The following is a 25119-nucleotide window of genomic DNA, read 5'->3' as shown; positions in this document are numbered from 1 at the left end:
CAGTATGGCTCATTATAGAGAGTATCCTTGAAGATCTAAACCAAATACGCCAAATCTCTTATGTCTTCAGTTGTTTCACTTACTGTATTTGTGATACTGGTTAGATAATATATATTTGTCATCCTATAAAAGATGATACCACACTTGTCAAAATGATCTTCTAATCAGGTATCCCAAGGATCTGAAGTCTGCCTTCATCTGCAACAACAGCTGTTCTTTTTTGAGGTAGGTCACATGGCACGGAGATAACACAGCAGTTTGATAACAAAGACCATCTATGTCTTTGAAACAACAGTACATTGCTATACACATTGCTACTGAAAAGACTTGCAAGGATTAAACTAAGGAGTTTGTAAAATTTTTGAAAAGTACCATGGAAATTGCTTAGAAATGCTTATGCAATATCTGTCAGATTTCTTCTTGTTTTTTTGTTTGTTTGGTTGGTTGGTTTTGGTTTTTGTTTGTTTTTAATCAGTTCTTATGCAATTGTCTTGTCCAGTATCATACAGAAACAAGATTTCCTGTTACACTGCACAAAAATTCTAATTGAGTGAACAGCATATGAAGAGCTCCCACATTGTGGCACACCAGTAATATTTGTAGATTGCAAATTCTATATTAATGATGATGTGCATTTTGACTATCAATAATAAATTATATTTCTATATTTGTTATAACAGCTACATGTTTATTAACAGTGTAAAAAGAGATCTATGTTTAGAATAAACAGTGAGCAGTTTGTGATTTTCAAAACTAGATTGATTGATCAGTTTTCACGTATAGTAAATATGCTGTTATAATTGTTTGTTTGCAAGTATCAATTAAATACTTGTCAGTTATTTAGGAAATATCTAAACTAATATCAAATAAGAAAAACTGACAGTATTCAATTCTACAGATACATAATGTAACCCTAATTTCTGTTTGTTTTACTAGGAAATATTTAATATGAACAGAATTATCTGAAATCTATTCTTCCAATATAGAGAAAGTTTCTGCTGATGTTGCATGAGTGGCAACTGTTCTGATTGCCAGCACTATTTCATCCTGGCATAGCTTCTGACGGTTCTTCTAGGTCATGGGTGTTCAATCTTCCAGATTGCCTAGGCTACACTAAGTGAAAAGAAATTGTTCTAGGCCACCTATTAAACATGTAATATAGTTAATGAATATAAACAATAAAGATTATATATAGAGAGAGTTATTAAAACATTAATAAGGAGGGCAACACAAACTTAAAATAAGTGGGCTGAATAGATATGTTCTAGATGAAGAAGAAATGTAAATTCACAAAACTCTGAGGAATGTCAAATTCTTTCTTATGTTCCACCCTGTGAATAAGGCACATCTAGGATGGGAGGGAGGAAGGAAGACGAAAAAAGAAAAGAGAGAAGAAAAAAAAAAATACATACATTGGTCACTGGATCAAGTGGACAAGCCTTCGCATGGCCTGAGCATATGCACATGCCTCCAACTGAGATATCTTTTATAGAATAGTAATACTGTAAGACAAAACAGAAATTGAATTGCTAAGTGAATTGTAAAATGCAGGCATCAAAGTACAGAATTCATTTCTGGTGACAAAACTGCCAGGTCCTGTTTTACTTCTCTTTTTGATCTATTACAAACATAGTATAAAGTATAATCCAGGCTACATGTTGACCAACAGATTCAGGCTTAGTGAGAGAAAGTGTATAAATTGGCACAATTCCATTTGTTTGAAGCCACAACAGCCATGTCAGTTTATACACAACACACACCGAATATGAACATAGGTAATATGCACAATGGATAATGAAAATTCAAATGATATAGAATAGTCAGGGGTGTGTACACACAAATAACAGTGGAGAAGACAGATGTGGTGTGAGCTTGAATACTGCATCCATTCTTTTAAACAAAAACAGGATCTAAAATTTCCCTGCTAGAAACAATCATATAACAATGCTAAAAATATGTTGCATCCAGGTATTACTGCTACTAATACTACCAGTACCAGAAACTGTACTCAGAGAAAATGTTCAAGGATTGCTAAAGGATTGAGCAGCTGAAGAGGCAGGAGGACATTATCTAACAGCTGCCATTTGCCAATTATACCTGCACCAGAATGTTTACATTCAAGGCAGCTCTATGTTTACATATGTTAATAACACCATTAAGCAGAAAACGTTAAACTCTGATTTCTGATATACAAAACACTGAGAAGATGAGGAAATCCTATTACTACCAGTATTTTCACATAATCTTCCAAAATTTCTTAGGCTAAACAAAAGGAAGTACATAATTTCTAAAAGAACTTCTATGTGTGTATTTCTACTGTCTTGCCAGAACTTACCCTCCTTGTAACGATGGGATCAATTTCAGTGGGATCTTTGTGTGCGAACATCATTAAATCAGCATTTAGTGTCCTTATCCTCTGAAATCTCAGGCGAATAAAGCGAGCAGAGGTGAATTCCAGTAATGCACGTGAAGGATCATCAGCACTAGGCCTTCCATTAATTAGAGAAGTGTGAATCTGGAGACAATTATAAAAGCAACTAGCCATTAGATGACAGCTATGCTGCCATAATTAGGCCACTAAATACCATTAAAAGCACTGTGTGAATGCCTTGTAAGTGTAAAATATCTTCATCTGTATAACTTCGATGTCTCCACAAAAATATTCCACGTACTCATTAATCCCTTTTTGAGCAAAAGAAAGTCATAAGCTATAGAGTAATTATAGCACAAACTGAAGAAATCTACAGTGCCCTACAATAACATTCATGCTCCTGGCATTTCATTTCTTCTCTTCTAACATTAAATAAATATCTTCAAGTTGTTGAACAACTGAAGGGATTGAAAATCTGATTTAAAGGAATGGATACTTGGAATGGCACTCAGAATTCACCAGGGATCAGTTTGCACCTTTTACAGCAGTAGTTAGCAAAAGACTTGAGCTATGTTTTTTCTAAAGCCACCATAAGATATCTTCCGAAATCCTGAAAACTACAGCAGCTGGGTGAGATAAAATGAGCACCTCCCACTTTCTCTTCACACAGTATAACATCGCCTTTGAATCTTGTTCTTAGTGAGCTGAGTTCATTTTCTGGGTTGCAACAGTTTTCACTAAGAAAAGCTTTTAAAATTTAATAAAATGCTGTTCAATATTTGTTTTTCCAAGGATCCACTCTCCATTTACAGTTTGGTTTCCATAAAAATTTTCCCCCTTTCTCTTCCTAAGTACTAGAAATCTGGGTAAGGGTGCCTTGTAACTCTTTCAGAAAGCCTCCAAAGACTCCAATTGCAGCAACCAGGGTAAGGCAAAAAAATAGGCAATTTTCTTCCTTTCCTGCCAAGATGAATACTTTTCAGCTGATCATTGTGCAACATAGAGTAGCTGTTAACAGAACAAAACAGATGGTCTGCTACAAAAGTATTCTTAGAAAAGTCCTACAAGAAGAAAAATGTCAGGTATAGCAAATATTGGTAATGAATGTCTAGTAGAAGGGAGGAAAATAAGTCTCCTATATTCTGAAGTGTTAAATTTTAATTAGGGCACTTTTATTACAGGCTGGTACACTGAAAGATGTTTTGGTGATGAGCTAAACAAGCAGAACATTAGAATGAATAAGATAATAATTTATTCTTCATGATGTATATGTTGTGCATCTCACCTCAGCACTCCAAATGAAAGGTCAGGCCACCCAGCCATTTCCTGTCATTGAACATGGTTGTATTGCCACTGTTTCAGGAAAACAGCCACGTTTAGAACGCCAGAGCAAGAAACACCAAATCTTTACTCCCTGCAGAGTAGTAGTTGTTACTCCCCTGGAGTTTTTGCAGGCACTGAATAGAAGGCTTATTGAGTAACAGCTGTTTTGCACTGTTTAGGTGGTAACTATTACCTTTTTATTTTCATTACCAACGGGGTAACCCTAAACCTCATCACATTCAGCATCCTGTTCCGTTGTATCCACAAAAGCACACTGAGCCATTCTGCTGGGAGCAACTTTCCATCATTTCTTGCCCAAATAGAGATCCAGGTTATCTCCAGGAAGAAGTAATATCGCTACCTCCTCCTGAGGTAGGATAACAATATAACATATTATATAATTATTATATATAATAATTATATAATTAATAATTATATAATATAATTATTATATATTATTATAATATAACTCCATAACAACACTCTCACTTTGAACTTTGACTCAGTTTTGCTCCTGACTACAAGTAATTAAATTAGACAGCTGGCTGAAAAGAAACAGAATAAAATGCCATGAAAAAGATAGAGTACACAAAAAGATTATACTAAAACCCCTGCAGGAAATAAAGAGGAGCTCCTGAATGAGAAATGTCTGGCTATAAGCCGGACAAAAGCACGTGGCAAGCAAGCCAATTGCTCAGGTCCCCAGTGAAAATAGAGAGGTGAACATGTGTGGAGAGTAAACTTCAAAAGAAACAGGGAGATGGTGACAACAGGTCCAGTGAAAATCAATAGAACTTTCCAAAATAAGCAAGATTTTAGGAATAACAGATGCCTAAAACTTCTTTACACATTAATCAGTGGGCAAAGAAATTCTTTTTTGTTTCTTTTTTATTTTTATTATTATCAGCTCTTTCCTTAAACAGAGATTTAAGAGATTCCTTTCTTACAGGCATCATGCATCAGGGCTGTGGTCTTAGAGGAATACTGAAAACTGAATGTTGATATTCCAGTCAAAGAGAAAGAGTACACACAAAGTAGCACTGAAAACATTCTGTCATTAACCTTCTAACAACAACAGCATCAGGGTTATAAGCAGCAGTCTGACTACCTTGTCAAAATTGAGAAAAAAATAAGATTTTTGGTGTGTTTGGGGAGAAACATATAGATTAAAAATCCATGCACTGTAATAAGAAAGTGCTCATAGAGGGTTAAGTGTATGAATCACAGGTGCAGCTTGACCCCAAATGACACAGCTGACAAACAGCAGTCATATCTTCTAATTTTTTTTATCTCTTTTGTTTTTAAGAGAGAAAAGATTTAGTCCTAAGACACTTTTTAGGGGAAAAAAATATATATCTTGGAGCAACAGTTTTACAGAATTAAGATGTAAATTAATAAAAAAAATCCCCAAAGCTTTTTTTTTTAAAAAAAAGACTCCCTTTTTAAAAGGTGCTACAGATCTATTTGCCAGCAATACATCTATTTTGCAGAGACAACCTAACAAATATGATAACATTCACTTATATCATCTTTCATATTTGTGATGAAATGTTCAGAATTTCATTTTAAAACAACAAATGATCTGCCATAATTACTGAAATGTAGCAATGTCCTGCATTAAATGTGGCACATGGTCAAGCGTGTACGTAAAAAAAAAACACTGAGATCAGGAAATTTAAACTGGATAGTTTTACAAAAATAAATCCAAAGGGAAATCTTTACAAAGGCAAAATTATTCACTCTACTTCTCTTCCTCTCAACATCTGTGATGAAATCACTAATTTCCCCCTAGAAACATTTGCAATGAACTTTAAGAGTGTCTAGTTAAATTGTTCCTACTCCTTGAAAAGAGAATAAGGAATAAACTAAATGTACCTTGGGAACATTTGTCATTAATCAGTCCAAATCATAAATAGCATTTTTAAAGAAGTTTGAGTAGAAATTGGAATATATTCAGCATGACTCTTTCACAGTAACACATAGCTGTTTTTCAAGAACTTACTTTCTCACCTGCCAGCACAATCCTGCTCTTTTTAGTAAGATACAGTTTGCAAAACAGCAAGTTTTCAGTCAAAACAATAACATGGCCCCTATCTTCCAAATGTTTTTGAATCAGATTTGAGAATTGTTGCAGTGAACATAGCCTTCAACAGTTGTCTACTTTTATATCATTCATGTTCATCATAGTACTTCATTTATAGCTCTGAGTTCCTGCACAGATTAGTCGCATTTTCACGCAGGCAGCTAAGGCACAAATGTCCTGCACTACATCTACGTGTACTGCAGTATGAATCATGCAGGAATTCTACAGGCAGATTTTACCAGGAAAGTATTAATAACGTAATCCATCCATTGAGCTGCTATTATTGAATTATATATAATTCAAGTCCCCATGAGAAAACAATCTCAAATTTTCCTCAGTTCCTACAGCTTTTATTTATCAATTCCAAGATTGAGGCAATCACCACTTTGGACTCTAAATGAAAGCAATATGGTTTTCAACCCCAGAAAATTCTTCTTGAATCAGGAAGTCTTCCAGGATTAAATACCAGTAAATAGAATTTTGGGGGAAAATGCACATCCCTTTCAAAACACCTAAAAGTTACCATAACAAAAGCCAAATTCTCATTTTGTAAAATCATTTTGAACAATATCTGATTTATCAACTAATTTAACAGTCAGAACTAAAGCAGGTTACCAAGGACCACATTCCCATAACCTCTCTTTACCAGCTTTTATCTATTCTCACAGTAAAGAAGTGCCTCCTGAAGTTGAGATGATATCTCTTGTGTTTCAGGTTATGCCTTGCCTTAGCATTGGGAACCACTGAAAAGAGCCTGGCTCTGTTATCCTTGCATCCTTCCTGGTGTATTTGTACACATTAATCAGATTCCACCTGAACTTTCTCTTCTCTAGGCTCTTCTCAGCCCTTCTGTGTAGGGAAGGTGCTGCAGCCCTTTCATCATCTTCATTGGACTCTCTCCATCATGTCCACATCTCTTCTGTTGGGGAGATAAGACCCGAGCCCAGTGACCCAGATGCAGTCTCACTAGCGTTGAATAGAGGGGAAGGATCACCTCCTCTGATCTTTTGGCAATACTTTGCCTAATGCAGCTCAGGGCACACTGTCTTATCATCTAAAATATTAATGAAGATGTTAGTTGGACTCAAATTACATATATTTTAATACATATAAACGTATTAAACTTATTTTAGTTACTGACTGATCTATCTCCTGGATTTGGTTTAGAATAAAATTTTCTAATAGCTATTGAAAAATACATAACCCAGTGAGAAGGAAAACCAGAAAAGCCATTTTCTTACACCAAAGATCCATCTAATCCAATGTCCTATCTCCAAGAAGAAAACTGTTTGAAGAGAATATAAAAAACAGGGCACTTAGAGAAAAATCTCTCTGCTACATCCTCACTACCTTTGAATGGTCTAAATGCTTCGTGAACTACATACTGAATCTGAGCCACAGAGATCAATGTCTACCAGTTGTACCTTTCTCTAGTATTCTCTACTCCCTTCTTCCACCACTATATTTGTTAGATTTTTCTTCGTTACAGACGCTTGCCATAATAGAGAGAAATCTATTTTTTCTGAAAAACAAACAAACAACAAAAAAAACACCTGTATTTTTTGTTGCTTTTTTGTTGTGTTTGCAATATTTATATATAAAGATATACATTTTATTTTTTTAAACCTAAATAGGTCATAAATTGTTTCAATGGCAGTGTTTAAGTTCTATATCTGATGAAATTACGATTCTCCATTTCTTTTAATTTTTGAACATCAGTACAAATTTTTCAGAAACCTGTTGAGAATGACTGAGTTCTCTAAACTGAAGACAATTTAATCCAACATTCAGCCAGCGTTTAAATACTTCTTTTGACATTATTTTTTATCAACACTAAATTTCACATTTTTCTTTTTTGTATCATACAAAAAAAAATATTAAATTTGTGTTACCAACTACACTACACCTGTTTTGTTTTTATTTTACTTTCCAGTAGGCTGAACAATATAGATGTTACCAAAGATATTCAAATACATCTCAGTGAATTAGAATCTCTGTACTGTGACAGAAGCAAGTGAACTATGGTAACCTGTGTCATACAGTAACCAAAACTACTGTAGCATACTATGGGTAGGACAAAGGCAAGCATACCTAATCATTCCTTGTACATAGTTTCCACACACTTGGTAATCCTTAAGGGATTTCCATGAACTCAGTCAATTTAAATCCACATAATCTTTTGAAGCTATGCCCATTATGTAATAATGATTTTCTCACCTGATTTACGCGTTGTAGGGGAAATAATCAAGTCTCCTTTTGCTTGTATTAAACCTGGCTCCTAATAAATTCTCATTCTTCAATCAGAACAAACAAGTACATATACGTCTACCAGATCTATTCTTTATTAGATTATTTTTTGAATTCTTAATTAGGTTGCCACAGCTTTTAATCTTCAGTTCTGTAGTTTCCTTAGATTCCTTAGGAAGGTTTAAAAAACCCCTGGCGCTTAATCTGATGCCCTACACTCTTCTGCTACTGAGACTGTTTTTAAGTGAGGAATTAAATAGTTACTTCTGTAATTCAATTATTTTAGACTTAAGTTACTCTTCACTATTAAATTTATCAATTATTTCTATTCCTCTTCAGTTAACAACCTAGTTTGTGAATTCTCCAATTCCTATCCAGTAAATAATGTTTCCTGTGCAGAAACTCCCCTGACACTCTCTACAATGAAAACTGATTCAAATCATTAATTTAGCTTTTCTGCAATGACCTTATCTTCCTGGAGTGCTCTTTGATCATCTCTCAGCCCACCAATTCTCTGACAGACTTCTTGAATCTGATATGCTTGAAAAAAGATTATTTCAACTTCATACTCAGTAAGACAAAAATCTTTTTTGAATCTTTATTGTGGTTTAACATTTCATTTGCTGGAGCTTGTTTTCCTCTTTATTTTCCTTTTTTTTTTTTTTGGCAGAAAATATGTGACTTCAGAAAAGAAGCTAGTTTGCTTTTAATATCTTTCATGTTTCATTAGTTTATGGCTGAAGTATTCTGCAGTATTGTTGGAACCACTTATAAATGTAGCATGCATGTGTTCCAAATGCACATGATAGTAACATGAGAGTATCTTCAAACAAATTCTAGAGAGTCTGGAAATTTTTGAGCTTTTCTATTTTTAAATCGTACCTCAGCAGATTAAAAAAAAAAATCTGATTATTTTTACATGACAGTTGTTAAACAGTAATACACCTAACAATAAAACACCTAATCTGTGTGTTGTTCTGCACTAAATCATTTATTTACTGGCTGCACTCATTGACCACTCTGTGTCTTTGCTAATTGGTCTACTTCTTGAGGCTGATAAGTTCCCAATGGATGGCACTCCTTTCTTCCAGCACATCAGCAGCATCATTCAGATTGATGTCATCTACAAACTTGCTAAGGTTGCACTAAGTCTCATTGTCCAAGTTACCATCAAATTCACACTGACTTCTTCATATACTGTAGGCTGTTATTTATCTCCTCTACTGATGCTCCTTAGTGAAGTAAGGCTTAGCTTACTCAGATGCCTCACTTAAAAGAGCTCCCAGCCCTCAGATCTGATACCAGCCTCTGAACCTATTCTGTAGTCGCCCATCCAGAAGTAGAGGAGTCGTCCTCTGGGAGTCAAAAGTCGCCAGCCAACAGGCAAAGACTGTGCCTGCCTATTCTGTGGTACGTTTGCCAGTTCAGGCTTCAGAGAGAAAAGCTGGTTAAAATCTTTCCAATCACCACTGGATGTGCAGTCTGCTGACATCTTCCTGTGGTTGTTTTTCTTGGTGTCAAAAATCCCCAAACAGAGCAAACTTTCTACAGACAGGCACACTATCTCTTCATACAAAGAGCCACAGAGATGAAGAGATGCATCCTCCCACAGGATCTCAGAGTCAAGGCCTCCGCTGTAGTGGGGTAGTTGCCCCAGATGGTGCTTAGAATTGTGAATAGAAGTGTGTCACCAACATTGCTGAGCACACACATTGTTTCTAGTTCACCTTCTATGCACCTTCCTGCATGAATGGATGTGCACACGCTTTTTATTAACACACTTCAACAAATTAAAGAATTTTAAGTATGCACTATGTTTTCTTTCAAATATAAACTATCCACATATGAATCCATGTACTGTATTTTTATTTTTTTTACTTGGAGCTTAGGTATTTGAACTAACTTAGTTTGCCAAGCAGTTTGAATGAAATCAGTATCAAGCTGTTTGGAGGATATAAAGAAAACCTAGATGCTTAGCTGTGTGCCATGGAGTTATGTTCTTTTCAAGCAAACTGCATCAATAGTCAGTATGCTTTCCATTGATACACATCAATATACTGCATGTTCAATAAACCAAGACATACTTCCCTCATAATATTAGTAGGGAACTTACTGCAATTTGTCATGGGGAAGCAGCAGGAACACCAGCTCTCCACTACCATTTTTGCCTATTAGTGGTCAGGAACTCACTTCAGGTACTCAGTAGATTATTTTAGCTATCATATCAATAGTGGCTGTTTAAGTCATTAGTCTGAACCTAAAATATTTTCAAGAAAACTCAATTTCTAACTTAAATACATCAGAAGGCAGCATAAAGGAGAGAAAATCTTCTGTCCTACATAAAAAAGACTTGCTATTTGTTAATCAGCAGTTAAGAAGACATAAATCAGTCTTAAAATTAATGAGAATGGTACTCAATGATTTACATTCTCAAGTTACTCAAGAGCATTAATATGAAGATGAACAATACTGAATATCAGCTTTCTACAGGTGATTCAGTAGTTCTTATAATTTTCGTACCTAATACTGGCTTTAATTGTCTGTTGCAGTAGATTTAAAATTGCTGTTGATTAATTAATCTCTTGGTGTCTTACGTTTAATCTCTACAGACAAAATTGTGTTTTCTTAGTGCAAGCACGAGCCTAGCTGGTTTCAAAACTAGAATAGCAGGTGAAAGTATATGCCAGAAATCATCATCCCATTTTTCACTTGTAAGTATATAGTTTAAAACTGTGTATGAAAAATATACCGTATTTTGCACGGTTTTCTGTAGTTCTAATAAATATCTCATCGTCTTAATTTATTAATAGTTTAGTAAGTGAAAGCACAACTCCATTCTGTACTTCACTAATGAGTAAAAGAGCTGCTTGAAATGCAGTGCTTAAACTTGCATTAAAATGTCAAGGGCTATGCATATCAAACTCTATCTCTACTAACTAATTCCCCCAAAGAATACAGACAAATGTCAGTTTAACGAACTGTTCAGCAAATACTATTGTGTCAGTGACAACTATACTCTACATCTTAGCCTAAATGAAACTTCATCTCTTCCATTCTGATTAACACATTTTTGTCACTGTACTGTTTCCAATTTCACCTGAAACAGATATTGTTTATCCTAGCCACTGCTTTTGTACCGTTCCAATAATTCGCAGGCTTGTCGTTTTTGGACAAGAAACAATTTTTCAAAGACATCATCTTGCATGCTTTTAAACAGACTGTTCATTTTCAGAACAATGGTTATTTATAAATGATAGAATAATAAGGGATTTGATTATTCTGAGAGTACATTGTCATTCCAAGATTTTATTTTCTTTTTGTTATTGCTTTAACTAAACGAAGCACTACGCCATGCTGCAATTTCAGCAACAGTTCAGAATAGCACAGCTCATAAATGATTCAGACAACACAGTGCAAGGCCTGGAATATTGCACTTTTACACAGCAATGATTGTTTATATTCTGCTGCCTTTTCTAAGAAAACAGAAATGAAATACCATCTCTTCATATAAAGACATTTTTTGTGCTTAGTAATAAGATGGCTGCAGGAACATTCTTAAAGATGAAAAACACTGAACCAGTATTTTTAACTTATCTTTGAACTAGAATTAGTGCTAAGTAATAGGTTCTTAAACACATGGCCACAGGAGGCTTATGATTTCAAATCAACAAATGAAAACTGTTTTAAAACATTAATAGACTGATGTCCCATATCTGAAAGCACGTACAACCAGTGTCATTCCATTTCGCATTTCCTTAAAGCCACAGAGCTGCAGCCTAATCTGGTTGCTATTATGGAGGCATATTAGAATAAGAAATAAAGCATGATCACTCAGTAGCTGATACCAATATCATCTCCAAGTACAGTTCAATTCTGAAAACTAAATCAGGCTATGTTTTGGCGCAGAAGTGACACACATTGGTATTGTTGAGTTAGCTACCATTACCTTATTAGAGGGTAAAAAGTAACGGTTTATCAAATACATTCTTCACATGTATTTAAAAATCGTAACAGAAATCTAAATTATGGTGTTTTCTTCTTAATTTTTATTTTAAAGGCCTAAAGTAAAATGGTATGTTCTAGTAAGAGGGCATCTTCCCATTATTATGTTGGTCGCTCCAAATGTAATGCCTTCTCTGTTTTCAGGGAAACTACAACAGATACAAAGAGCACAAGAGCACTAAGCGATAGAGCCGATTCTCAGCTACAAAACTCTAATTTGCAACATAGTCATGACAACTGGTTATGCATTTTTGCCAGCAATGACCAAGAGTCCCCATGATAGTCTCATAAAACCCTGTACCCTCAGCAGTGGTGACTCACTGTCACTACTGCTGAAATCCACCACTCACTGCCTCACTGGGCTCACAACCACTGTTTGGTCTCCATAAATACTCAGCAAGCATCAATGAATGTCACGCAACAACATATAACGGAATATTGGTGGGAAGGTTCAGCCCCACTGCCATACCACCAACATATGTCACTGAAGTTGTGGGTCAATGTAGTAACACAGGAGGCATTACTTTCAGAGCAGCCCTCATAGTTTCTTTCATTATTTGATTATCCTGAAAACTCATGGCACTTTTCACTAGACTTGTTCCTGAATGAGGTGTACTGCGAAGTGCATTGTGGAATTACAGCCCAATTCTAGCCTGCACAGAATGGGGACCATCAGAAAGAAAACCCACAGGAATTTGTGCAGCTGTAAGCAGTTGCAGAAGGCTGCCAAACACAACAGCTGATGTAAAAGGGTGAGAATGCGAGGATTTAATCTGTTCCTGAATGAAGGGCAAGGGTTTCAGGATATGAAAATAATTCTGTTAAAAACAGTAAACAAGTACATCTGCTCCTGAACATTATCATTAAATAAACCAAAGTGATATGCTTTACATTACTTCAGCATTCTTGTTTTGAATGACAAATCTGAAAACTTTTGAACTTAGGAAATTTAAATAAAACTTTATTATTATTTTTTGTTTTAGACCAATGTGTGGTAAAGCCCATTACAACTAGTAAAGGCTGTGTTATATCATTTGGAATATCTTCCGATACTTAGAATACTTTTGAAAACCAGATGGGATACCTTTGAATGGTGATTACATAGTGCCCTTAAAAACATTTATAATGTTTTAAAAAGAAAGATAAAATAGGATTTTGAGGTGTAAAAGAAAAGAAACTTTGGTTCCTCTCTTACTCCTAACCTGATCTTCTCAATCTTGAAAATATTTTGCAGCAGCTAAGGAAAATATCAGGAGGAAAAGAAAGATAATAGAGAATGAATAAAAAAGGACAGGAATGATATAACAAAGCTTCTGTAAAGTAGAGAAAATAAAAGAAAACACAGGTGTGCTTTTGTTTTTGTTGTTCATTGCTCCTATGAATAATTGTTTTAAAGATACAGAAATAATAGCATTATTTTTGCTACAAAAACTAAACCTGGCAGAGTTTTGTCAAACTCCCAGCTACTCAGTTTTTCAGATCTCATTTACTGAAAGTACTAACTTGTATATTAAACCAGTGTAAGATATTATTCTGTTAACTTCTGTGTCTCAAAGCTTGCCAGCTTGCTTTTTTCCTTTGTCACACCATATTTTCAACATCCCTTTCCCCATTTAGTTACCTATTGCCAACCCACACCAGACCTTAAACACTAAAAGAGCCAGAGCATGTTTCACCAGATGTACAATTAGCCCAATTTCCTATCTCTTATGGCAGCCATGGATGTTTTGGGAAATAATACCAGTTGAAGAATTTTTGCTCCTAGTACTCATTTCTCATATTCTGACAACCTGCAGCCTCAATGCATCTTAAACAGCAGCATGTAATTGAATTTTTAAGACCAGTTAACAGACTTAATTCCCATGAAATTGTTCAACAGGTTTGGATCTCATTTTAACTTTGGGCACTACTGATTACACATTTTAATTTATTCTGTGCAAAAACTAGTGCATTTATTGTTTTGAAAAAGTCCCTGACTACCATTTCCTGTCTAAGGTTTCATTCCTAATTTAATGATTTCTCACATAAAAGCATGTTCCAATATTCTCACCTTTTTTCTATGTTTCTTTGTTTTACCAGACTTTTTTTTTTTTTTTTTTTTTTTTTTGAGGGTGGAGAGGGAAATCCCTCAAAGAATTCCTAAAATGAGCACACAGATTAGGACATATAAAATGTTACAAGATTTTTCACTTTTATAAATGGAGAATTTTTTTCTTTAGAAACAAAAAATTAACTTTTGAAGACAACTGTATGTTGAAAGGATTTTTGGAGAATGTTTCACCAAAGATCTCCTTTCTAAGTGAGAGTAACTAATTGATAACCCCCTCCATCCATACATGCAAGCAGAGTTATTTCTTCTTATATAACACATAGCATCTATCAATGCTGCATTTTACATTAATCACGTCAAACAGATTTTGCAACTGTTCACACAGTAAAACTAAAAATGTGATTATTCCTATTATATATATCTTAAAACCTTGTTCACCTTATTAAATCACTGCCATTTCACAGAACAGCCTTTAAACAACAGCACTTTAAACTATTCTAGTTTACACTCTCCTCATAGAATTTTGCATTCCTTCCTTTATTTTAAGTTTGTCAACTAGACAGCTTCCTGTAGTAACAGTTAAGAGCATTCCAAATCAGCTTCTGCTCCATCAGGACAGTTTGCCGGCCTACGGCTATCTGTAGTTTACTTTTTTCCACCACAATGTTTATGCTTGCCTTCATCTTTGCTTTTACAGCTTCTTTAATTCCATCACCTTGGTTATGAGGCAGTGTAGTCCTAAATTTTTATTTTTATTAAAACTTGAAAAATCAGTTCTGTCAGACAGAGTTGGTTGCTGATACAATGTTTACTCACACAAATTGGCTCAGTGCTTTTCCCATCCCTTTCATCTAGCTTCTGGATTGCTTTCAAAGAATTAGTACATTTGTATTACAGTGTCTTATTTACTACCCTTCTATCAATTTGTTGCAATACTTATTTAAAATAAAAACTCTGGATTTACTATGTTATTTTGATTTGATTTTCATTTATACACACTCCTTAGCACTCACAATAAAGCATGGTTTGCCTGGGCAACACTAAATGAAAAGAAATTGTCTTGGGCCACATAGGTTGCTTCAAAAGTAATGCCTTCTATTTATTTCTATGGAAATGACAACAGCTACAAAGAGCACAATAACACTGTATGATTAAATTCTCAGCTACAAAACACCAAATTTCCATGTAGTCACCACCAGTGGCTGCAGTTCTCAGTAAGCTCTCAAAGTAATCCTCAGGGCTGTATGATAAAATTTTACTATTCCTATACTTCATCTTTCAAAATAGTTGTTCACAAATGTACATACTGCTGAAAAGAAATGCCACAAGTAAGGCATAGTTGTGAAGGGAGGGTTATTTCTCTCTGGTAAGAGAAGGCTTACAGAAGTCTGGTAAAGAGATATGACCAATTTCTTAATCACAATTCTATGTATTCCATTTAAATACGCACGAGTAATGTATTTACACTGAATGCAAATTTCGTCACAAATAAACTGAAACGATGATTTTTTCAGCAATCTTAAAGCTTATTCTCAAATTCGGTTATCAAAACATAAAGCACAGCTGTTTGCAGGCTTGTGTTTACCCAACATATCAAAATCGATAAACTTATTTGCATGAAATTGAGCTGGCACTGCACTGCACCCTCCTTGTGCCCTGGTTTCAGCCCAGATGGGGCTAATAGTGCTCGGTATTCAGTTTGTGCTGAGGAGCTGGGTTGGGCCACTTGGTGGGGCAGAGGCAGAGCTGTTGCCACGATGGCACAGCGCCTGGGGTCAGTCACAGTGTCCATGTCCAAGCGGGGGGACTCAGGTTGGATATGCCGGATCTATATAGAGATGAGTAGCTCGCACCTCTTCAGTAAGGATCACAATCAATAAATTATGGATTTTAAAGAAAAAGGTTATTTAATCAATTTGAAAGACCATTGTGTATAACATATACTTTGTATACTGTCACTTTGTTGCATTTTAAGTCCTACGATTCAGACAATTTTTTTTTTTTTCCCCCAGAAATCACAGAAAGCATGCCAAGATAGTAGAGTATCAGTCTAACTACACAAAAGAAATTATAATTCCAACTTGGACCACAGAGATGCAGCAGTGAACATCCCTTGACTTCTTTTTACAGTAATGACAGATTGCTGTGTTATAAATAGCTTCAACAATTGTTTTCTCTTTGGTGCACAATTTAAAAGCAGATTATACATTTTATGTGCATTCTGTTTCCTGTAATACTAAACATCAGAAACTCAAGCTCGGTAGGAACTGTCAAATTGAAACTATTACATTTCCCATTTCTCAGGTAAATATTAATAGCAAATATTGTTAAAATGCAATTAAATTACTGACTTACAATTTAGTTTTGTGATATTTGAACAAAATATTGCAAAGACTATTCTCATTAAAAAATCATTTAAAATTGACTTAAATTCTAGATGCTTTCAAAAGTTTTCCAATACTATTGCATTTGTGTATCAAATGTTTACACTGTTCTTTCTTGTTACATATATCTACAAGTGTATGTTAGGAAATGCTAATCAATAATCTTACATTATAGAACCACAGAATGTCCTGACTTGGAAAAGACCCACAAAGATCACTGAGTCCAAATCCTAGCTCCACACAGGACCACTCAAAATTCAAACCCTATGTCCACAAGCGCTGTCCAAACTCTCCTTGAACTGCAGCACTTAGGGCCATGCCCACTGTTCTTTAGGAACCTGTTCCATACCCACTGCCCTGTGGCGAAGAACCTTTTCCTTACATCCACCCTGACCCTCCTGTGATGCAGCTCCATGCTGTTCCCTTGAGTTCTGTTCCTGTCACCTAAGAGCAGAACTCCACCCTACCCCTCTGCTTCTCTCCTGAGGAGCTACAGGCTGCCATCAGGCCTCCTCTCATCCTCCTCGGGATTGAACAGACTCAGGAACTTCAGGTACCCCTCATATACCTTGCACTCTAGATCCTTCACCATCTTTGCAGCCCTCCTTTGGAGGCTCTCTAATAGTTTCATGTCCTCCCCATATTGTGGTGCCCAAAACTACACACAGTGCTTGCTGCGAGGCATCACAGCATGAAGTAGAGTAGGACAGTCCCTTAGAGTGCTGGCAGGATACAATTGTTCATTTTTTAGATGCCAGGGCTTACTGCTGACTCAGATTCAACTTGCTGTGAACCAGAACCCTCATATCACTTTCCACAAGGCACCTCCCCAGTCTCTTGTACCCAGGCTGTACATGTATTTAGGGTTTCCCATCCGAGGTGTATAATCTCGTATTTGCTCTTATTAAACTTCATGTAGTTGGTGACTGCCCAGCCCTTCAATTTGTCAAGATCTCTCCTCAAGGCACCTTTTCCGCAAGGGAGTTGATAGCTTCTGCAATTTGCAAAATACGCAAAATTTTTCTATTTATTTCTAAATTATTGGTTAAATATTCTTGCCCTCAGATGGGCTACTTGGGTTTAATATTATTCAATCAAATGTAAAAAAAAAAAAAAAAAGACAAAACAAAAATCAACAAATTCGATGTGGAACTCTGTCCAAATCTCAAGTCTGTCTTTCGCATAACCACCGTGAAAGAAATGGTCTAACTTAAATTTTTGAACCAACTGAAAGCTTATGCCAGAATTCTTGAAGACAATTCATATTTTAACCCTTCTGAGCAGGCACAAATAAATTTTTAGTCTAAGTTATAACTTCAAAACTCAAAAAAGGAAATTCACATGTTAAAAATTCAAAAGTAGAAGTTATTGCCATTATTTCTGTCAGACAAATCATACACAACAAGGTGATATCCACATCCACAAGCCCATAGGACTTCCTGAATCTGCTGTCATCAAGTGTGTGATAGAGAAGCAAGAAAACTATTAAAAAAGGGCTAAAGGGAAAGCAGTGTATGTCACAATCCAGAACATCCATAAGATTAAGTGGTGACTGTTAAACGTGTGAAGTGGAACACTAAATCAAATTAGAAAAAAATTCTTAACCAACCAAACTAATCCAAAGGATATTGGCTTCAGTGGAGAGTTCTCTAATAACAAGCATCCTTTAGCTAAGGATTCTGCTGGTAGTTCACATTATACTCACTGAAAAATAATAATTTGCAAGTAAAATGGAAAAGGAAGAAAATGGGAATAATCCTACCCTGGTGGGGACAGTTCAAAAGAAACTAGATTTATTATTTTCTAAAAAATGAAGCTATTGCACCTGATCATCAAATCTCCCATTCATTTTTGTTCAATTTGTTTTCACTGATTTTGCACGTCTTTCATATTGTTCAAAATCAAAACCTCCTATTCACTGTTTTAAAAAACTGGAATAATTTAAGACCACTGTTATTGTCCCTGTTCAGATGTCCAGTTCAGAAAAAGTTGTTCACAGAACGGTATTTTGGATTTTCTGAATCTGGCTTCATTTACCACTCTATAACAACAATCTTCGCTTAAACCACGATGTTGGAAGAACTACTTTAAATTTCTGTACAGTTTTATCCACAAATAATAGATTATTGCCTAGGTTGCCTAGGTTTTTTTCTATCACCCCTTTTTTTGCAATATATCAATAAAATACTGGTGCAGAAAAATGCCATGACTTCAAATGATCTAAGAAAAAGTAGAGATGCATATCAAATACGGGGAAATTAAGCTAACTCATACAAAATGTGTTGGGTAATTCAACTGAGGGAAAGGAGTGAGATATTGCTAGTATTATTTTTTACTGAAAACATCTTTTCTGTATCACATCTAATCAAAAATGAAACCCTAACATTGTAATTCGTTGGAAATTGGCAGATTATTATTCTGCAATAAAAACAAGAATTCTGCATACAGATTGGGCTGCTGAGAGGGTCAAGTGAAAAACAGTAAGTAAAAAAATAGCATCAATACTGCTATCTGAAAACTTGTTCAAAATTTGAGTCACTATATATACACCATTATGTACCATCTATATAATCTCTTACCAGGAAAAAAGTCTTAAAATTTTCTGTCTGAAACGGAATATATTTCAGTTCTGTGTACTTCCAAGAATTCTGATCCTCTGCCATCTTACTGTTGACAGTCTCAGACTCAGATTAAATCTGGTTATGTGGACAAGGGGAGAACTGAATTTAAAAATTCATTTGCAAGTCATTTTTCCTCCCCTTCCTTCTCTATGAATCAACGAGACCATAAAGAGCAGGACAAGCAGTATGGTATAAAAAGAAGAAAACTAACAAGAGAACTTTGGGAAATAGCAGTCCAATGCTCCCATCATCATTGGTCTGACATTAGCCTACAGGACAGAAAATTATGCAGGGCACAGAGAAAGGCCAAAGGGAGCTGAGATATACAGCACAAAGAGGTATTTAGAAAGAAGCAGAGGAATAGCAATCAAGTGGCATGTCAAGTTAAGAAAATAACAAAACACTATTGCTAAGGATCTTGTTGCTATTTATCTTCTTTATATGCTTAGTACACCCTTTGAATTTCCACTTGACTGAAGAAAGTAAAGACTAATGAATGTGTGCACATGGCCTTTTTAACTGTAGAAACAGTATTTTGTTCTTTGATTTCACATTTACACTGCTACCATCACAGAAGAAGCAGAATATGAAGTGTTTGAAGGAGCAACTCAAGCATCACTTTGATTGCAATATCATTCTCACCACTTTAATAATAGCAACAGGAAAACTCATTTGTAGAACAGGAAGGAGAAAGGTTACTTAACTCCCACCATAACTTCCTACCTTTAGTGCTAATGTAGGCTATGTCTACACAATAGACAGGAAGAATTTCCTTGCTAAAAAGAGAGAACGTTACATTATGCTGTTCACACAGATAACACTTCCCAAATTCTTTTGGTCTCCAACTTTGAAGCTTTCTGAAATACTACTATGCAGTTCTACTGATCAATAATCAGTCATCCCAAAAATCCTTTAGAAGCATGATGTATTAGTGTTAGTATCTCTCTGGAAATACTGCCAAGTACTTTCCATTTAATGTTATTCATGGTTAATAAGAAAAAAAAAAAAAAAAAAGAAAGAAAAAAAGAACAGAGGAAGCTGAACTGAAGTAAATCCACTACCTAGTATTCTCTCAGTTCAGGAATTCTTGTGCGAAATTCCCCCTCACCAAATTTCTTAAAATAAGCTGCTAGTTCTACATCTCCTTGCTATGAAAACATGACCTTTTGTGGGCTGAATTCTTTGACAAAACGAAGTTCAGGTTTTATGCTGCAGGAATCTTAGAAAAAAAATTAAAAGTCTTGTGAAGGCCTGCACAGATATAGGTGAGCATTCAGAAAAAATAGAGATATTTTTGTAAAAATAAAAATAGAGATGTGTCAGGCATCACTCTGGAAGTGGAATTATGCTTATGATATTTAAACAGACATATGAGGCACAAAACAGTCCATTTAAATGGTATAGCTAGCATAAAATGCTCATTTCTATCTATTCAAATACCTGTACTGCATTCACTGCTTTGGCATCTCAGTCCTTTAAAAACTCTTTTAAAGGTGAGAAAAGAATAATTGTCATAGAATATTACAAAGCGAGAAGTAAACTGAAAACAAAAATGACTTTAAACAAGAAAGTCATAGAGGAAGTACATACAAATTGGTGAAAAATATCATAAAGAGTTAAGTAAGGATGGAAAGATCTCTAAAAGAAAGGAAGCAAAGTGAGCATTTTAACACCCAGAGAAGGAAAGGAATCTATTGAGGCACGAGTGGTACAGAGTTAGTACAGAGTTTACTATTTTTTCCTGGAGAAATCATTAAACTTCAGTGAGCAACAATATTCAGCTGAAATCCAAAACAGCAAGTATGCAGGAAATCAGAAGCAGAAAACAATTAGACCACTATAAATCCATGCACACCTCAAATTCTGCCTCCTCATCTCAAAATGAACATATTCTTCCTGGAAAAAGCTTAGAGCAGGACAATATGATGAATAAATAAATGGAATAACTTTTATATTAAAAAACAACAATCTGGTAGGACCCTTCAGACTGGAAAATAGTTGATTTAAATCTGTAAGAAAGTAAATCGAATGTTTACAAGTTCACATAGTTGCTCTTTTAGTTGGGGAACTGGGATTCATCAGTGGAAAACACAGGGAACTGACAAAATGAAATGAAGAGAGATGATCCTTTGTACAGCAGACCCATAGAATTAATTGCCATAGAACACTCTGAATGCAAGAACTCTGGAAGGACCTGAGGTATTGGTGGAAAAGTATTTGGAATATAGATTCAGTAGCAGCATGATTTCCAAATCAAGATGAGGAAATCCCATGAACTGACTAAAGCTGGATATAAATTACAGCTCTGATGTATATTATTTTAAAATCCTTTTCTTGTGCTCTGAGAGACTGTGGAGCCTCCTTCCTTGGAGATCTTCAGAAGCCACCTCAGCAACCTGCTCTGGGGGCCCTCAGTTGATCAGGGCTTCTACCAGATGGACCCAGAAGTTTCTTTCCTACCTTAATCACTCTGATATTGCACCAAAATCTCCCAAATAGTGCAGATGTTCATATTTTCCTCGACTGCAAGAAAGTTAAGCTGAATATGCTCTTGAAGAGAGTTGAACAGTATAAGGAATTTTAAGTTGCTAAATAAGTGAAGTTACATATCAATTTAATGGGATGGAAGTAAAAAGTTATTGTGCATATCAGCATACATCAAGTTAGAAACTGATGCTCAGAATTCAATTATATTATGCTTTGACTGTAGCAATTTTTTTCCCTTTCTGCATATATGTTTTTTTTCCTACACCAAACAATAGGGTTCCTGCTTGAAAAGCAATTATAAGATTACTATTTTGGTGACCTGCCTCTCCTGTTATCTTTAAAGGAACAAACAAGAACTTTTTTGGGTGGAATTCAAAAACACATAGGAAGGGTTTCAACACTGTTGTCCTATTCCTCTAGTCTGCAAAGGGATTAAAAACAAGTACGTAAGCAATAAATAAAAACTGCATTGAAGTATTAAGAACTTAAAGAGAACACCTTGCATCTGATAATACTAGCAAGGGCAATATTATCTCAATTTCTCTGCTGAGAGATTTTTCCATTAGCTATGCCCATACACTTGGAGTTAAGTTTTTTTGAATGAAAAGTACTGCTCATTTTCAATTAATCTACTATCTTAATTCCCTCTTCTCACATTAAATCTTCCAACCAAACTGGCAGATCATGCTCACTATCTGTAACTTATGTAATCTAAACTCCACCCATATCCATTCATATTCTACCCATGGGAAGGAAAGCATTTCTGCTCATGAGTTTACTTAACTACTGTGCAACTATAATGATGACAATTATTGAAAAACTCCATAATTATTGCAAAATTCTGTCAGCATATATATTGAGGCTCACATGGACTAAAAAAAAGTCAATTGGCTACTCCAATTAAGATTTTACATTGAGAGAATTCACACATTCCTCTTGGCTTTTATACTTCCAGAAAACATCAATGTGAAGAAATTCAATGTTTTCCAGAATATTAGGGATTTTTTTTTTGTCTTGTCTTCTTAAAAGCAACTGTTTTTTTTTTTTTTTTTTTTTTAATCAGATAAATTAAAAACTCTTCTCGCTATTTCACTGGATTTGGCTCATGTCTTTCTGTTCAGCATTTCTGTATGCTTGAAAAACACATTTCTTTTTCTACTTAGTATCAATTGTCTATCAGACCACAGTCAGGCAGAATACTTTCTAACAAGTTACAGTGGTCAACTTGAGCACCTGAAGCTTTTAGAGGGTCCAGTTCTGAAACAATCCAAGCAAGAGGGGAGATTCTCCTGCATCAAAGCACAAATACATACTAGCTCAAAAAAATTGTTTACTAAAGAAATCTCCATATTCCTCACAGAAAATATATGACATTGAAAGTTAATGTCCAGAGGCTTACATCTGCCTGATCATCAAGATACAGAAGCTTTGACATGATTTTTTTTACTAGCAGAATAAGAAATATTTTAATAAAAATGGCATAAAATACTAGATGTCAAAAGAGGCTTCTGCATTAAAAAAAAAAAAAGAAGAAAAGAAAAAATCACTACAGTAACCCACTTAATGATAATCTGTGAAAATAAAATAAGTATCACCCCAACATGGTGCATATGTAAAGATGAAAACATTGCAAAATGCTTCTTTTTCTTAAAGGAACAGCCTCATCCTACACCTTATAAACACTTCCTCAGTTACTGTTAAAAAAAAAAAAAAAAAACCACAAACAAACAAACAAACACACACTTCTAAGGTAAAAAAAAAAAAAAAAAATCAATTCTATTATATGAAGAGGTTACTCAACTTTTAACAACCATCTCAGGTTTTTTTTTTCTGGCTTGAGAACACTAATTTTTCATGTTGAATTACTAATTCCAAAAACTTTTGCATTTAGATTTAGATTCTGATGAGTATCAGAAACATGATCTATGCTTTATTTCATTCTTTTGTTTATTTTCAGACAATATAGAAACTGAAATCTTAACAATCTTTGTATTCAAGTCTACACTTCCGGGAGAAATTCCCTTATTTCAGAAAGTGTAATTTCTACACATGATTCTATGATTCTCAACATTCAGAAGATTTCATTACACATTTTACTCTTAAATCATGAAAATACTCAAAATAATGCTATGCAAATAACTCTTAGTCTACAACTTGTTTATTCACATGTGACAGAAAAGTTAGTTAGGCTAATCTGAAAATAAATGCTGCACTGTGTGTGTGTGTGTTGTTGCTTGTTGTTAAATTCTGTCCAGCTAAAAGAATGCTTGCTGTGCAAATGCTGACATTACTAAAAGCCCAAATTATTTTGCTTAAAATAACTTAAACAGGTTGCTGAGTAAAATTTTAAATGAAAATATACATAAAGACAATATTTTTCTTTTTCTTAGACAGCAAATCTTAAAGTGACTGAACATACATTTGGTTTTGGTACTGGTTTGCTGACACTTCCTTCTGCAGTTCGTCAAGATTCCTTAGCAGATATAAAAATTGTGTGACTAAATAACTCAAGGTTTTTGAGGAAAAGGAAAGGTGCATAACACACATTTCATAACTCCATCAGTCTTACAAGTTCTCTGTAATATCTGGTGCATAGAGCAGAAATAAATGATATGCAAATGTGGCTCCACTGGAAGACCAGGAGCCAAGAAATATCTCTTCCAACACATTTGCAAGTAAATCCGAAATAGATATGAATTGCTTTATTTTTTCACATTACATTTTTGAAGAAACATGAAAGAATTTTTCTGTGCTAACGCAAAGTATTTTATAATGCTATCTATAGCTACATAAGCAGCTAAATATAGTGTTGTACTTGTGAAAGAAATATCGTTTAAAATGTAGAATGATTAATTCATGTGGAATTCCTCTGGTCATAATAACAGCAAAGCCTTGGAGTTACACTCTGTCACTATCAGGGTGATATCTCAGATAACATGTGAGGTAAGATTAATTTAGGGTAGGGCTTAAATCATATGGTTTTCACAGAACTATGCTTGTACATAACAGTTGCACTCTTCTGCATGGAACTGAACAAATTAATTCTTCCCTCCCCTCCAGGTCTTCTTCCTGTTTAAGGAAACTGTTTAGCAGAAGCTTATTATTTATTAAGTTCACGGCAGAATGCCAACTCCAGTACATAAAGACAAGTTGAAAAATGATTAATTGTCCATTTAAGATAGGAATTAACTTTTACTCAAGTCAACATTTCAATTAAAGATATATATATATATATATATATGTATGTATCAAAGATATATACAAATTTACTGAACAAAGGCCCTTTACAGTTCAGCTCTGACAATGAAGAATACAAGGAGGCACTAGTCAAACCAAGAGACTGCAGACTAGCGAAATCCACATCTGCATGCAAGAATGACAATTACATCATGGATTCATGTCATAGAAATGCTTGGGTTAAAAAGAACCTTAAAGATCACCCAGTTCAAACTCCCTGTCACAGGCAGGTTTGTCACCCACCAGATCAGGCTGCCCTGAGCCCCACTCAACCTGGCCTCGAATGTTTCCAAGAATAGGGCACGCACACTTTC

At 35.0% G+C, this 25119-nt stretch overlaps 1 protein-coding gene across 4 annotated transcripts in view; it reads right to left on the bottom strand.

Moving 5' to 3' along the window:
- LAMA2 (laminin subunit alpha 2) overlaps window positions 1-25119 on the bottom strand; it is a 323287-nt gene that overhangs the window by 206729 nt on the left and 91439 nt on the right. For all 4 annotated transcript variants that reach the window (XM_048937148.1, XM_048937150.1, XM_048937149.1 and 1 more), the window contains exons 5-6: window positions 2336-2515; window positions 1413-1502 (exon numbers count right to left, since the gene is read on the bottom strand). In XM_048937148.1, the coding sequence (XP_048793105.1) occupies window positions 1413-1502; window positions 2336-2515 (270 nt within the window). The remainder of the gene's footprint in view (window positions 1-1412; window positions 1503-2335; window positions 2516-25119) is intronic.

This window comes from Lagopus muta, chromosome 2, assembly GCF_023343835.1.
Source record: "Lagopus muta isolate bLagMut1 chromosome 2, bLagMut1 primary, whole genome shotgun sequence".
Classification (NCBI taxonomy): Eukaryota; Metazoa; Chordata; class Aves; order Galliformes; family Phasianidae; genus Lagopus; species Lagopus muta.
The sequence above is the reverse complement of the archived record's forward strand: the minus strand, read 5'-3'. Positions and strand labels throughout refer to the sequence as shown.